The 14,561-nt window shown below is 36.2% G+C and overlaps 2 protein-coding genes across 3 annotated transcripts in view; one reads left to right on the top strand and one right to left on the bottom strand.

The window, feature by feature from the left end:
• The first annotated feature begins 1,729 nt into the window (after positions 1-1,729).
• LOC107023564 (aspartic proteinase Asp1-like) lies at positions 1,730-3,970 on the top strand. Its single transcript, XM_015224289.2, has 9 exons — positions 1,730-1,955; positions 2,064-2,181; positions 2,272-2,495; positions 2,573-2,809; positions 2,887-3,025; positions 3,105-3,299; positions 3,366-3,438; positions 3,532-3,628; positions 3,716-3,970. Coding segments are annotated over exons 1-9 (1,245 nt in total). The 5' UTR covers positions 1,730-1,794; the 3' UTR covers positions 3,717-3,970.
• Positions 3,971-4,232: 262 nt separating this feature from the next.
• The window catches only part of LOC107023562 (DExH-box ATP-dependent RNA helicase DExH8), a 16,878-nt gene continuing 6,549 nt past the window's right edge, over positions 4,233-14,561 (bottom strand). For both annotated transcript variants that reach the window (XM_015224287.2, XM_027918007.1), the window contains 10 exons: positions 13,218-13,532; positions 12,508-12,654; positions 12,252-12,432; positions 10,496-10,776; positions 10,278-10,400; positions 10,017-10,161; positions 9,681-9,949; positions 9,410-9,601; positions 5,558-6,082; positions 4,233-4,755 (listed from right to left, as the gene is read on the bottom strand). In XM_015224287.2, the coding sequence (XP_015079773.1) occupies positions 4,540-4,755; positions 5,558-6,082; positions 9,410-9,601; positions 9,681-9,949; positions 10,017-10,161; positions 10,278-10,400; positions 10,496-10,776; positions 12,252-12,432; positions 12,508-12,654; positions 13,218-13,532 (2,394 nt within the window). In that variant the 3' untranslated portion in view covers positions 4,233-4,539. The remainder of the gene's footprint in view (positions 4,756-5,557; positions 6,083-9,409; positions 9,602-9,680; positions 9,950-10,016; positions 10,162-10,277; positions 10,401-10,495; positions 10,777-12,251; positions 12,433-12,507; positions 12,655-13,217; positions 13,533-14,561) is intronic.

Here is a 14,561-nt window from a genome sequence, read left to right as displayed (position 1 = left end):
AAATTTTATTACTATATTCATCAGTTGACTACTCCATGATAGCAAAAATATTAGGGCCTAGGAGAGAGCTAAGCTTTACAAAACTTTAAAGAGGTAACCCACACTAGGCAAGCCTGGTGCGACGAGCTCGACCCAGGCAAATCCCTTGCTTTCTTTGAATGTAAAAATTATTATTATTATTATTATTATTATTATTATTATTATTATTATTATTATTTATTTATTTATTTATTTTTAATAAATTAGGGGTAGAGGTGAGGGGGTGGGCATCCATAAAAAGAGGGAATTTGCTTATTTATTTTTGCAGAAATTATACAGTGTGTTTTCATCTATTTTCCCCACTTTAAAAATACGATTATTTATCATCCCTACTTTAATAGAATCGATCTTAATTGCAGTCGGTTCCAAAATTAGCTATAAATTGCAATATTCTTTAAAAAAACTGTTATGTCGATAATGTTACCAAAAAATTGTAGAAATATTTTTTAAAATTTGTATAATTATAAAATTTTGCTTAACCTATAATAGTCATATGTAATTGATATATAAATGTAGGATGGCGTGATAACTATCTCTTTTCCCTAAATAATATGTAATATGGTTTAAATTTCAAACGTTAAATTTTTCAATCTTGATCATAAATATAAAAATGAAATTTTAAGTTAGAAAAAAAATTTGTATATTTGAAAATTAAAATATAAAATACTATAAATCAAAATAGTTAACAATTTCAGTTACTTAAAAAACATATGAATAAAAATTGTGGTAAGAAAATAATCATCTGACTCTCAAACATTCAACTACTGTCATATATATATGGACGAAAGAATATATAATGATTTAACACATTCTTTTAGTCACAAGTGTGAATGTTTTTTTAAAAAATTGATGAACAGATTGAATCAATTATTAAATTTCTTTTAGTAAAATCTATTTACTGAATAATTAAGATACATAATTAATCTAATCGAATCAATTCAAAAGAGAAATCAAAATTACAAAGCAATCTAGAAAGTCTAATTTTAATTATACAAAATAAACTAACCTAAAAGTTAGCACCATGAAAACTGTACTATAAATGTATTAAAAGTGTTCAAGTGAAAAAACAAAATGTTATTGATATAAATAATAAATATCTTTTTATTATAATATATTTATGTAAGTTTCCCTTTTATAAAACAAACAATCAATTCCTACCATTTAACACCCCTAGTTTTAATAAGGGAAAATTGGATATAATAGCAAACTAATAACCTAAAATAAATAGAGTAGCTAGAGTTTGATTTAATTGTGCTCCATAGCAAACGGTTGCAAAAAATTGTCAGGCGCCTCTCTCCCAAATATCTCGCTCGCCACTCTCCTCCAATCTCTCGCTCGCTTCTTCACTATTTATACAAACACAAGTTTATAAAAATTGTTTCTAATTGTATAAAGCAGAGAAAATTGTATAAATACATATATTTTTGTTCCCCTCTCTCCCTTGTTCTAGATCTCGCTCGCCACCCTCGCCTTTCTCACTTATACAAACAGAAGCGAAATGTATAAATTGTGTTTCTGTTTGTATAAAGCGCGAGAAAATTGTATATACACATGCAAGTACATATATTTTCGTCCTATACACTTATAATTATACAATAAAAATACTCCGTCATCCCCAAACCACCATTTCTTTTTAGTATATATATATATATGTATATCACTTGTTCTAAATTAGTCTGACCAAGTCCTCTCTCATTTTCTTACAAACTTCAAACTTTTATTTGTTGATTTTTGAGCCATTTGTTATCTTTAATCATGAAAGGGAAATGGGTACCATCTTGGGTTTTATCAGTGTGGTACATTATGCTTCTATGTAGATACTTCCATAATTGCTCTGCCTTTACTCTACCAATGAAGGAACAATCATATTTTGGTACTATGGTTTTTCTCCTTGATGGGAATGTCTATCCTAAAGGGTATATTTTCAATTCTATCTTTACTTTATGTTGTGTTTTTTCATACACATTATATGTGTATATAAAAACTACTAATATAATATTTAAATTCAACTACTTCACGTTCAGGTGTTATCAGGTAGTACTCAATGTAGGCCAACCCCCTAGACCTTATTTTCTTGACGTAGACACAGGGAGTGATCTCACTTGGCTCCAATGTGATATACCTGGAGCCAAAAATCTTCCGGTGACTACTTCTTTTTATTGGTTGTTTCTAGTTAAACCAAATATTATTAATATGAATTCAGATCCATAATATATATATATGACATTGCAGGCTCCTCACCATCCTTACAAACCGAATAACAATCTTGTCAAGCGTGATGATCCGATATGTGCATCCATTCAAGGAACAAACCCTCCCGTTCACACTCCTACCGATCAATGTGACTATGAGATTGAGTATGCAGATCATTGTTCATCCTATGGAGTTCTGGTCAGAGACGCATTTCAAGTAAAATACACTAATGGTACCTCCATTGCTCCTCCTCTGGTGTTTGGGTAAGAAACTTGTTAGCTACGAGCAGTTTTAGTTTCTTTTGCAGTGTTTATTCATGAGATTGATTTCCCTTATGTAGTTGTGGATATGATCAAAAAGTGTCACAATCTGGGCCTCCACCACCTTATACAGATGGAATCATCGGTCTAGGAAATGGAAAATCAAGCATACTATCACAGATGAGTAGCATGGGTTTAATCCGGAATGTAGTAGGTCATTGTTTAAGTGGGCAAGGAGGAGGTTTTCTAATCCTTGGAAATGACATTGTTCCGTCTTCTGGGATTGTTTGGTTACCTATCGTACGTGCATCTACAGAGTATGTAATTGGTGCTTTTGTGTATCGAAATTTTCACTCTGTCTTTGCATGGAATAAACTTGATTACTATGATTCAGGAAAGAATATTCTTTGGGACCAGCAGATGTACTTTTCAATGGGCAGGCAACTGGAATAAAGGATATACCGATAATCCTAGACAGTGGAACTACCTTTACCTACTTCAATTCCGAAGCTTACAAGACTCTCTCGTCTTTGGTAAGATCAGCCAAAACCTTCATACTATATGTTTATATCTTTTTTGCCTTTGGACTTTTGATATTTTTACTGATATCAGATTAAGGAAAACATAGACACAAAGCAACTGACTGATGCAGAGGACGACAAAAGTTTGCCCGTCTGCTGGAAAGGATCAAAACCTTTCAAATCTCTTAAAGATGCTACGATCTACTTCAAGCCATTGACACTTAGTTTCACAAAAGATAAGAATATTCAGCTTCAACTAACACCCGAGGCTTATCTTATACTTACTGTAAGTGCCTTTTGAATTGCTCAGTGAATCTAGTAGATCACGATACTGATTTTTGTATCCTCTCAGGATAAGGGCAATGTATGCTTAGGGATATTGAATGGTTTTGAGGCTGGATTAGGAGATGTTAATATGATTGGAGGTATGAAAGAACAAGGCATCGTTTGTTTTTTTTAATACCTCGTCTAGATATTGAAAAATAATGTCTTTGTTTTCTCTGGATTTACCTATGCAGATATTTCCATGTTAGACAAACTGGTGATTTACGACAATGAGAAACAGCAGATTGGATGGGCACCAGCAAACTGCAACAAGCTTCCATCGTTGTCCTGGTAGGTCGTCCAGACATGCTGTTTCATATCACCGCTGCTACTGGAGCTCACACGATACCATTAACATTTTTGTTCTTGTATTGACAGAATATATCAATCATAGGAAGAAGCAGGCAGATAGTGTGTCAGTGTCATAAGCATACCAATGTTTGTAATACAGAAAATTCACTGTAATCACCCATAGAATTATAGATTTATATAATAGCAGCCTTATATGTGATTACTATTCTAAAAGCAGGAAGACTCAAAGTCAGAGTAAAGAATCAGCAAAAAAAAATGCTCTTGTAACTTAAGCACATGATAAAAGGGTGAAAATCAACTGAACTCTTACTTTCTAGCTTAGACCTGAATATATCTGTATAAAAACCACTGAAAGTGTTCAAAATATTGAATTATGAATCCATAACTCAAATATTGAATTGCAGTCGAATGAATAGAATTCTTCTATCCTTAACTAGAAGCCTTATGAGTAGTGATTGAGCCCCCAAAAGAATACTAGTAAAGAGCATTTTACCCTTTAAATAAACCCTCCTTGTGCACCACAAAATTAAACCAGTCCGGCCAATTGACCGTATGGTTATATAAACGACCAAAAAAAAAACTATAAAACTAAAATCAAGCTCACCATTAATCATCATAACCAAGAAAACACATAGGAGGGGCACAAAAGTGATCAAGACGAGAAGTATCTGCAGTTTCAGCATTTTTGGATATCAAAAGGAACTCTATCCCCCCTTATGAGATAAATATGTACATGAAAACCCCTCTATAGTTGATAATAAGAGTACGAGAAAACCTTTTCTCACGCTGTTGTTACTGAAATGATTTCACAAGTTAAAACCCCTACTTCTATGTGAATTTCCATGACATTAACTCTCCGAGCTGCAATCATTCTGGAGCTGATCTTATATCTACACAACGTTATTCACATTTTGATTAAGGAGTGTTGCAAAATCACCAGGCTGGACGACTACAGGAGGATGCAGTGAGAAAACATACGAGACAGGCCTCGACTGCACCATTGGCTTTCTGGCTCTAACCTCATCGAATAATTCTCCAAGGTTCTGTTCATCAAATAGAAATGAATCATTGAGAAAAAAGCAGCACTCCCTCGCCAGCTTTTCCACCTGAAGCAACAGTGTCAAACATTCAGTTTCAGCTAAAGTAAAGGGGGAAGAGGGGGTATAATCTGAATCAATGAAGCATTTCTATCAGCATAGATGCGATTCGGACGAGGATGAATAGGAGGAGAGAACTATTTGCAGCATGAAAAGAAATACGGAAGGGGACTAAGGTCTTATAAGGAAACTATATTACAAAACTTGCCAAGATTTATCAACGTTCAAAATAACTCAAGAGCCTCAGCCAATAGAAAAGAACAGAGAAACATCTTTAGTTTTTTCCCAAATGAGATTTTCAGGCATTCTCTTCAAATTGTGCATTGATGTATGCAACTTAAATAGCACTCATATTCCTGGTGGGAGTGCGTCCCCCTTAAAGGGGCCTACCCAGCATGAATCTTAATTAGCAAGCTTGGATCCCGGATACCAAATGGTTAAACATAAAAAAAATAAAAATAAATTGAGGCAAAGCAGCTCCATATACAATGCATATTTTCATGTCAATTGTCAACTTCCGAAAAGCTCAATTACTATTAACTAATTGATATAGATTTTGAATTTATGTTTCCAGGTTCCTTTCCTGCCCCATTACACCCACAAATAGCACTTCAGACAGAACTGTCAGAAAGATAGGAAAAGTTAAAAAAGATTCAGGGAGAAACTTCTCGAGGAATCTCAGGAAGTTGCTCAAAATTACCAAAAATATGCAAATAACTTCCAAACTTGTCTCTTGTCAATTAAATTTTTAAGTAGAAAGCACAAATCCAGCATCTATTGGAGATTACCAGAGCCAGTATGAGTAAATTACCTGTAGGTGTGAGAAACGTATGTTATTCATGGTGATAATTACTGTAGCTTCATATAAGGCATCTCCAAGTATCCGGATGGCAAAATACTCAAAAAAGGTCTGCACCATGCTCCTATCCCCTTCTTTATGTTCTGCTTCAAATTTTGGGAACCATAGGACACATTTAACTTCATCCCATGGAACTGAACTCCCTGCAGTTTTGGATAATATCGTGTTGTATGGATGTGAATGGCCCCAGAGAATTCTGACTCCAGTTGGTAACTGATCAAGTGTGGATTCATCTCGAAGGGATGTTGTGGAAATTATCGAAGACGGAGCATAAAAACGTGCAAGATGCGATGAAAAATATAAATCATTGTCATCCAGTATGAGGATGCACCCATGATAGGGTACAGGAAACCACTGCAGAAGTGACCACATATCAGCAGCAGCATTTTCCGGCAGGCACAGACTTGACAGAACACCAGAATAAGCAGATGGAACTGAATCGTGAGAAAACATACATGAATCTCCATTCCGACATCCCTATAGATGTGTAAATTTAGAATATGTCAGATAGGAGTATCAATACACTTGAAAAAATTTGGTATGAAGAAAATATAAAGAAGCCAAAGATATGCATTAGGGCCATCTAATATATGATAAATTTTTGGACAAGGTAAATAGCACCAAAAAAAAAAATATTTTCCTCTTCTATCGATGCTTATTTTCAACTCCCCGAAGCATTTCATTGATTCTATAAAGATGGAACACAACTAAATGTTCATCTTCTCCATTCTTTCTCCTCCTCCCTTCAACTAATGCAAGCTCTTCTGCCTCCTCATTCTGTTATACACCTTCTCCTATCTCTTTCCAAATCCAAACCACCACCACTTCCCTCCTTCATCAAACTCACCCCCCCCCCCCACGAGCAATTACATACAGAATGTGCATATACATGCACTTGCAGATCATGAAATGTTATTCTACAAACAAATTAGATCACTTAGTCAAAATGGTAGTATGGCATATATTTCAAAAGCAGGTAAGCCGTACATGTGAAGATTCCCAAGGTCAAATATGTAAGATATATCATAATTGCCATGATATTGTTCTATCGCAGTGGGTGCTTTAGAAGTTCGGCCCGGTTTTTTGGGTGTCCTGGGGGAGTATGATTGAACTTTCTAATCCAAGAAGGCCCTATCTAATGAGTAAGCTGGAGTCTCCAACCATGTGCAAGTTGCTCAACTGACTGATGCACCAAGGAAGAAATAAAGAAAGTTGACAAATTAGACTCTAATTTGATTAAAATCAGTTTACAGGATACGCAAACTGCAGTCACAAGCTTCCTGGATGAACACGTTAACTGATTTGCATTTTTTGAATAAAAAAAAGTTTATAAAGTAGACATTAGGACGAAAGCTGGAAATTTTCCAATATAAAAGATACAGGATAGTGAAACACTGAGTATCCCTCTTTTGGTAAAAAAGCTAAGACTCAAGGTCAAGAATAAATTTGGTTTTTGGACAATATCTGAATTGCACTCAGAAAAAAGAGTATAAGCTTATGCAAGTAAGTACATTAAAAAGGAATTCAGAAGTCACTTAACCTCTCATCATCAGACTAGACATTCTCTTCCTCACCTTCCCTTTTTTTTTCAATACAAATCTTTCTTCCTTACCTCACTGTTCACATCATGAACTAAAATCAGGAAATATAGAATACTATAATTTTATGAGGATCACTACAGGTGCTCATAGAATTAAGGGAAAAGGGTCAAATATGCCCCTAAATTATTCGAAAAGGTCTAGATATACCAGTGATATGAAAGGCGAGCGCCTCATATCAACATAATACATAAATGTGCCCTTTAGCTTGGCTTCGAATCACATTTATGCCCTTCAACTTTAAGTTTGCACAAGTAGATACTTAAACCTGTAAAAAGTTGAACAAATAGACACACATGTCCTACATGTCATCCTACATGTCATTTTTTGTCTTACGTGGTGTTCTACATGTATTGTGTCACGTAGGACTCATGTGTTTATTTATTTAAAAGTTGGATAGTTAAAGTGCATGTTTGTGCATTATGAAAGTTGGAGGTCAAAGTTAAAATTTGAAGTCAAGTTTAGGGTCAAATATATGTATTATGCCAATTATATCCCATTTAGCCAGTGTGTTAAATTTGTCTACAAAAAGATAAATTCACTCAACTTAAAAAAGGTAAGATTTAGCCTACTGGGCTAGCACAGACAGAAATTAAAGAGTGGCATCAAGAGAGACTATATCACAGCAAGTATGACAACATTTCGAGCCATATTTCAAGACATCTTTTTGAAAATATCATAAGTCAAAATAATCTCATTGATCACGAACACGGTGTCAATATACTATGTGAGTTCAGGGATATCTTTATTACACCAAATGAAGCAAAAATAAACTATTTACCCTCCAGAATGCACTCTCAACCCCTTCAAAGATTCTTCTATTCCTCTAACTCCAGATCAACCCAAAAATACTAAGAGGAGCAACCTTCCTTAACTCCTTTTCCCTATCATTCATTTCCTCATTTTTCAATAGCCAATACTTTCTAATGCCACAAAATAGCAGCCTGCTCAAAAAATGGTTGTGGAGATTTGCTATGGACAGAACAGCCTTGTGGAAGAACGTAATACAGCAGAAATATGGACAAAATGGTCAGTGGTGCACTGAAGAATCCACCGACACTTATGGAGCTGAACTATGGCGGGCCATCAGGTTCCTCTGGAATAACCTTGGGAAGGACATTACTTTCCCAATGGGCAATGGCAGAAAAATCTTTTTCTGGAAGAAGAACTGGGATGGTCAGGGCACTTTGCAAGAGGCTTTCCCCACCCTCCTTCAACATCAGCACCAACCAAAATAGCACAATAGCAGATACCTGGACAATTCAGAGATGGAACCTAATTTTCAGGAGGTTTTTGAAATGATTGGGAGGTTGAGAGAGTGGCTGCTCTACTCGGTAGAATAGGAACTTTCATAGGTATCACCAACGACCTTGATATTATCAGATGGAATCACAAGACAGATGCAAAATTTTCAGCCAGCGGAATTTACAGGAGGGCCCTTTCAGAGCTGACAGTAAGAGAAAGAGTTCCCTGGAAAGCTATTTGGAGAAGCATGACACCTGATAAGGTGAAATGTTTCTCCTGGTCGGTAGTAAGAGGGCATGTCTTACGCATGAAGCTTTACAGAAAAGGAATCTCACTTAGCTTCCATATGCCCTCTTTGTATGGAAGCTGTTGAAACAAACAAAGACACCTTTTGCTCCAATGCAAGGTAACCTCTCGGGTCTGGTCCTTATTCATCACCTTGGCTGGGGAAAGCTAAACATTGCCACAGCACACAGCTGATCTATTAAGTTGCTGGATCAGAAGGGGAGTGAGCAAAAGCCAACAGAGATGGACTTGCATATGGTGGACTACATGGAAGGAGAGCGAAAAAGAATCTTCAAAGGCAGACCAAACTCCATTCACAAGATCAAAGAAAATGCATTCCTACTTTATGTTTTTGGTGTAAAGAGCAATGTATAGTAGATGAAATACAGATGGTGGATAAAAAGAATCCTCAAAGGCAAATCAAACTCCATTTAGAATATCAAAGGAAAATGCATTTCTACGTTATGTTTTTGGTGTAAACTGTAAACAGCAATGTATAGTAGATGAAATACAGATGGTGGATTTCCTAGACTTGTTGTAATTAGTTCTCTATGTAATCACACTTTTGGAGGTGGCCAGCATACCTTAATGTTGATGCATACATGTCACCAGTTTTTTTTTAAAAAAAAACATTGTTATTAGCAAAAACTTGAATAAGCCAAAAAACAACTGATACCTGTAAAGAGAAGAAAAACCTGCACTCCGGCCTCTTCGCTGTTGAAGAATGAGAGAAGGAGCAGTGCGGACCCCTGTTGCACGTTCCTTTCAGAAAAAACTTGCATAAGGATGCCTCCCTTGTGGAATGCCAATTACCATCGACCATTAAATCATTCTTTCCAGAGACAGCCGAAGAGCACTGGCTCCTCATCTATTCAACATCGAAAAGGAAGATGATTCCAAAATCTTGACATCAAATAAAATAGCAAAGGAAAAACAGAATACAGTACCTCTTTGACTACACTAGCCAAATTTTGAGCCACGTTATGTGCAAAAGATTCATTGTGCCCCAAAAATGGAACAGATATGCATTTCCTTGTTTCACTACCTTGTTCACGGAGCTTATAATTCATATCTAAGGCATCAGCATCTAAATACTGCTCACAGTCGAGATGGCACTTGTGCTGATATTCATTTGTATTATAACAAGATGGTATGCCACTTGATGTAGCAAGAAATTGGGGTCGATATCGATGCAAAGAGTCCAGAACTTCATCATCTGCAGCAGCACAGGCTTAGTACAAAAAACCAAAGGATCTAAACTGGTAAAATTCAGGATGACATACATGACTCAGCAACTTGGTTCAGTGACGATTGCAAGAGATTATGGAATAAGCACCACTCTTCTTCAATATTAGGAAGCACTATTTCTCTGTCTTTTCTATCATCCAACTTGAAGAGTTGTCTTAAATGTTCAAGGCGGTGTTTGTCCTTCATTTGGAGATATATGTAAGAAGAAACCTCACGTCCCAGCAAAATAAAGCAAACGAACCAGGGGAGAAGAGGGAGGGGAGTGGAGAGAATATCCTGTAGTCATGTGGTTTTACCTTGAAGGCACGCTGCCAGAACTGAAACGCACATGCATTTGCCATACAGATTACCTCTTTTCTACCCGATAAACCAGTGGTCCTAGAATCTCCACTGAGAAAGTCGTCAATGTACTTCATGAACTGGAAAATCAAATTTATTCATCAAAGGATCTTCAATTAATCTAAACACATCAATGAAATTGGCATTCTCAAATTCAAGCATATAGGGATAGTACCAAATTTTCTTGGCCAAAAGGACGAAGAATGGGCTGTGGCTCCATATCCATCAAAATACCAAGAACAATGCCTTCTCGTAACATTCCTATGGCTCCAAACTTGATTATTAATATAGAAGCATCAAATGAAAGAGAAAAACTGGCAAGCAATCTTCCATAAAAAGTAGGTTCATAACGGCTCCTTGGAGATACTTTTTGTAGTGCATGGTTGTCAACAAGCAAACTCAATGCATCCTCAACCACTTCAGGTTCTGGAGGGTCTAAAGCCTTCCGTAACAGAACTAAACCAAAGATCCATAAGTCAAATTTTAATATCCCACATTATAAACAGCAATAGACCAAAAAAAGGATAAGAGAATTAGACAACAAACTTACACAAATTGATGATAATAACACTCAACTCAAGACCATGCTAATTTGGATGAATGGAATTTGTTCAGCCCATTTATAAATAGATTAGTCATGCTCTGTGCCTAAACTATAGTAACAACTAAGCAGGTCGATTCGACTTCTCGGTCCAACCAGCTCACCCTGTAGAGGGTGCTGTGGATAAGATAATAGAGTAGAGTGGACAAGTTTTTTGTAATACTTGCAGCAAATTTATCTCATGCCATTATTCTCATTTTTTTGGTTGTAGGCATGGGAGGAAAGTCTCCACACTTCAGAAACAAATTATAAATACAAAAGACTCTACATGGATTCAGTCCTTACCATATTAGGCTTTTCAATTCTCAGTTGATAACATGTACTAACTTGTTAATGAATACTTTGGATTTTGCATTGTGACCTTGATAACCAACATATATCTTAGACCTTCAAGACTACCAGTTCTCACAGAAAAGCAAATTACAGCTCAAGCAACACTACGATCTGAGCTCACACACTGAGAACCATAGAAGATTTTACAGGACCAACCAGAATCATTCTCCTAAGCTGATAGTGAATTGCAGTAGCTACAGTTAACAAGCATATGGAGATCAGCAAGCACTTTTTTGAAAATGCTAACCATCACTTTGGATATAAACTGTCATGGTGAAAGAATACATAACAACCAAGCAGTAATATGATGAAATAGCTAATTAGCTATCTGAAATTTCACTTCTAGAGTTATGTATGTTCTACAAAATGATGCACATATGTCCAATGTAACGGGTTGACATGTCCGGTTAGTTCGCTTCATGAAAGTTAGAACACATCCAATATCGGTCACATGCTCCTCCAAATTTGGGATGTGATATTCAAGTTTCGATATTTGTTGACAAACAATCTTGTTATCTCGTTATCTGGTCTTATCCAACCGTTACCTCATGAACTCGCTTTTGAGGTTCAGTTAAGCATAATATCCATTTTCTTCACATGTATTACTCCACAACCACTCTTAACACCCTGTTCTCAACAAAACCTCTTTAAGATGCATGTTTCAGAATGATAGAATCAGGAAGCATAGAGAAGTCGGCAAAACATTTTCCATAATAATTCTCATAGCACTCGTAACAGTAAAGCAAATTCTTAGTAGCGCAAGACTAACGACATAGAAAGAAAATAGGAAGAGGAGAACAAATAAGACAATCATACATCTCTTCCATCCCTAAGCATGCTTTGTTCATTTCCTTGAATTACAGAGAAATTTCGCAACAAAACTCAAGTTCAAGCAGTAAGCAATTTCGTAAAGATAATCATGTAAAAGGAAAGGGAAAGAAAAGAAACTCTGATGCTCAGAATCCAGAAAAAAGAGCACAGAATTTTAACTGATTACCTTTGGGGTCATTGATGGCTTTAGATTTAGCACAGCAAAGGAGAAGTACTTGCTGCCTTAATGATAATCTCAGTATTGCAGGAGGCTCATAATCCTTTAATTGACTGTAAAATGATCTTTTTACCAATCGATATACATGGCCGTCACAAGTCCGTCCAGTTCTCCCTCTCCTTTGATCTGCCTGCATCTCAAAATATTAGAATCAATAATCGCATGAAGAGAGATTGGGATTGGCAAACATGGGCTCACTTAGTACCTGAGATTTGGAGACCCACACAAGCTCTGCAGAATCTTTTTTCCTATTATTATCCCAGAAAACTTGTAAAGAACGGCAAGAATCAATGACATAGCCCACCATAGGTATCGTAACAGAAGATTCTGCAATATTTGTCGCCAAAATAACCTGGCGAAAAGTTTAAGTTTCAGATAGAGGCATCAGTATTTTTTAGGCGTCAACATTGTAGGGACGAAATGAAGTAATCATATCTGTTTTACAGAATATTGACAGCATCTAGTTGCAGAAATAAAATTAGGAAACGGGGTACAGGGAAACGTTAAGAGATGTTATAAAATTGTTCTGTCCTGCAAGAACTCAGCAGGCCAGGGGCTGTGCAGCTGTGGGGGGTTATAAGTACTTTAGTTGTTCCCTTTTGTTGATGGTGGTGTATGGGCCACCTTGCATGCACCTTGACTAATTCTATCGGGTACATGCTACCTCCCAAGTCCCACTAACACAGGTACCGGGTAAATCTGTCCACCAAGGTTTGGGGTCTTGTGCAAATGAGAATCACCTAGTGGTTTTGTCTCTACTCAGATTTTAATAACCCGAGACCTCATGGTTTTCCCTACTTTATTGATCAACTATGTCACTCCCTTGGGTGCAGTATTCTGCCTGCTTTAAGGACTATCTCCACAAACTTTTGAGATGCTGATGGATGTTGAAAAAAGAGAGTTAGGAAAGCATACCTTCCGATGCGACTTGCAGATTTTCATGGCATTGAGAGCTTGTTCAGTGTCGATACTACGATGTAGAATATGAACCTTAAATGTTTCATAGAAACGCTTCAATAAGCGCCACTGCTGCTCAAGTGCATAGTATGTTGGAAGGAAGACCAAAATTCCCTTTTCAATATCCATTTCGTTTTTATGAATGTATATAATTAAATTGAGTATGAGCTGATACATTTCAGGCTCGATATCAGCAGCAACTGCCCATGGACTTGGACCAGAACAGCATTTCAGAGCCGTCTCCTCTGATTCCATATTAAGGAGTTCAGCTACCTGTTAGGAAAATAATAACTACCTGTTAGGAAAATAATACTAACTGCAGATTCCGATTTATGTAAGATGGAATACATTAGTTATTATAGGAAGCAAATATTGCATATCCTCTAAATAAATCGCTTGCTGCTCTTTTTTGATGAAGTTAGGATGTTCATAATTATTCCCTTTCTGATAAATATAAAATATTCCGTTTGCAGACAAAGCAGAAATATTACCCTGTATAAAAAATTTTGCACCATCAAAACATATCATGCTGTGACCAGAAATTGCATAAACTCAATGAGTTTTCTCAGCAACATGCATCATAGTAGTCAAATACGAAAAGGGAAATTGATTAAGTGAAAGACCACAGTAAATGTACGTCCTATTTTAGATGTTAAACAGTTTGTAAGGTGAATAAAGGGTTAGTTTTTTATTACTGTGTTAGAAGTTCTGATGTTTAGTAGTTAGAAACTAGACTAGTTTGATAACATTAAGTTGAACTTGAAATAACTACCTTCTTCAAAATTTATTTGACCCACTTCCCTTTTTTATATGCTAAGAATTATTTGACCCCTTTCCCCAACCTGCAATCCATCCCATAAAAATTCAATGTAACTTACAATATTAGTGTTCTATGTTAATATCAAGTCTTCATGTGACATCCTCATAGCATAGAACTCATATTCACACATTTCATTTGTTATTTTAAACAAAGAGAAGGCATTTACTTGAGCAGAAAAGTAAGAAGTACCAAATCATGCTATCTTGGATCTATTCTCTCTAAATTAGGGTAATCTAACTATTTCAAACTTGTGCATTCTCCCCCCTTAAATACACAATTTTGTTATTTTGATGTTAATACCATAGAGTGTAAATGATAGGTTATTTATGCATTCACAATTTCAGTAAATATTATGTGATGGAACATATGTAAACCTAGCTTTAGAATGGAATGTGGTGCCACTTGCATTGATGTGTGTTGTCAGGAGTGAGGAGTAGAAGAGCTATTGAAGGTGTAGTACAGTCGAGTCCCCCCCCCCCCCC

The sequence above is a fragment of the Solanum pennellii genome, chromosome 6 (genome assembly GCF_001406875.1).
Source record: "Solanum pennellii chromosome 6, SPENNV200".
In the NCBI taxonomy this organism is placed as follows: domain Eukaryota; kingdom Viridiplantae; phylum Streptophyta; class Magnoliopsida; order Solanales; family Solanaceae; genus Solanum; species Solanum pennellii.
The sequence above is the reverse complement of the archived record's forward strand: the minus strand, read 5'-3'. Positions and strand labels throughout refer to the sequence as shown.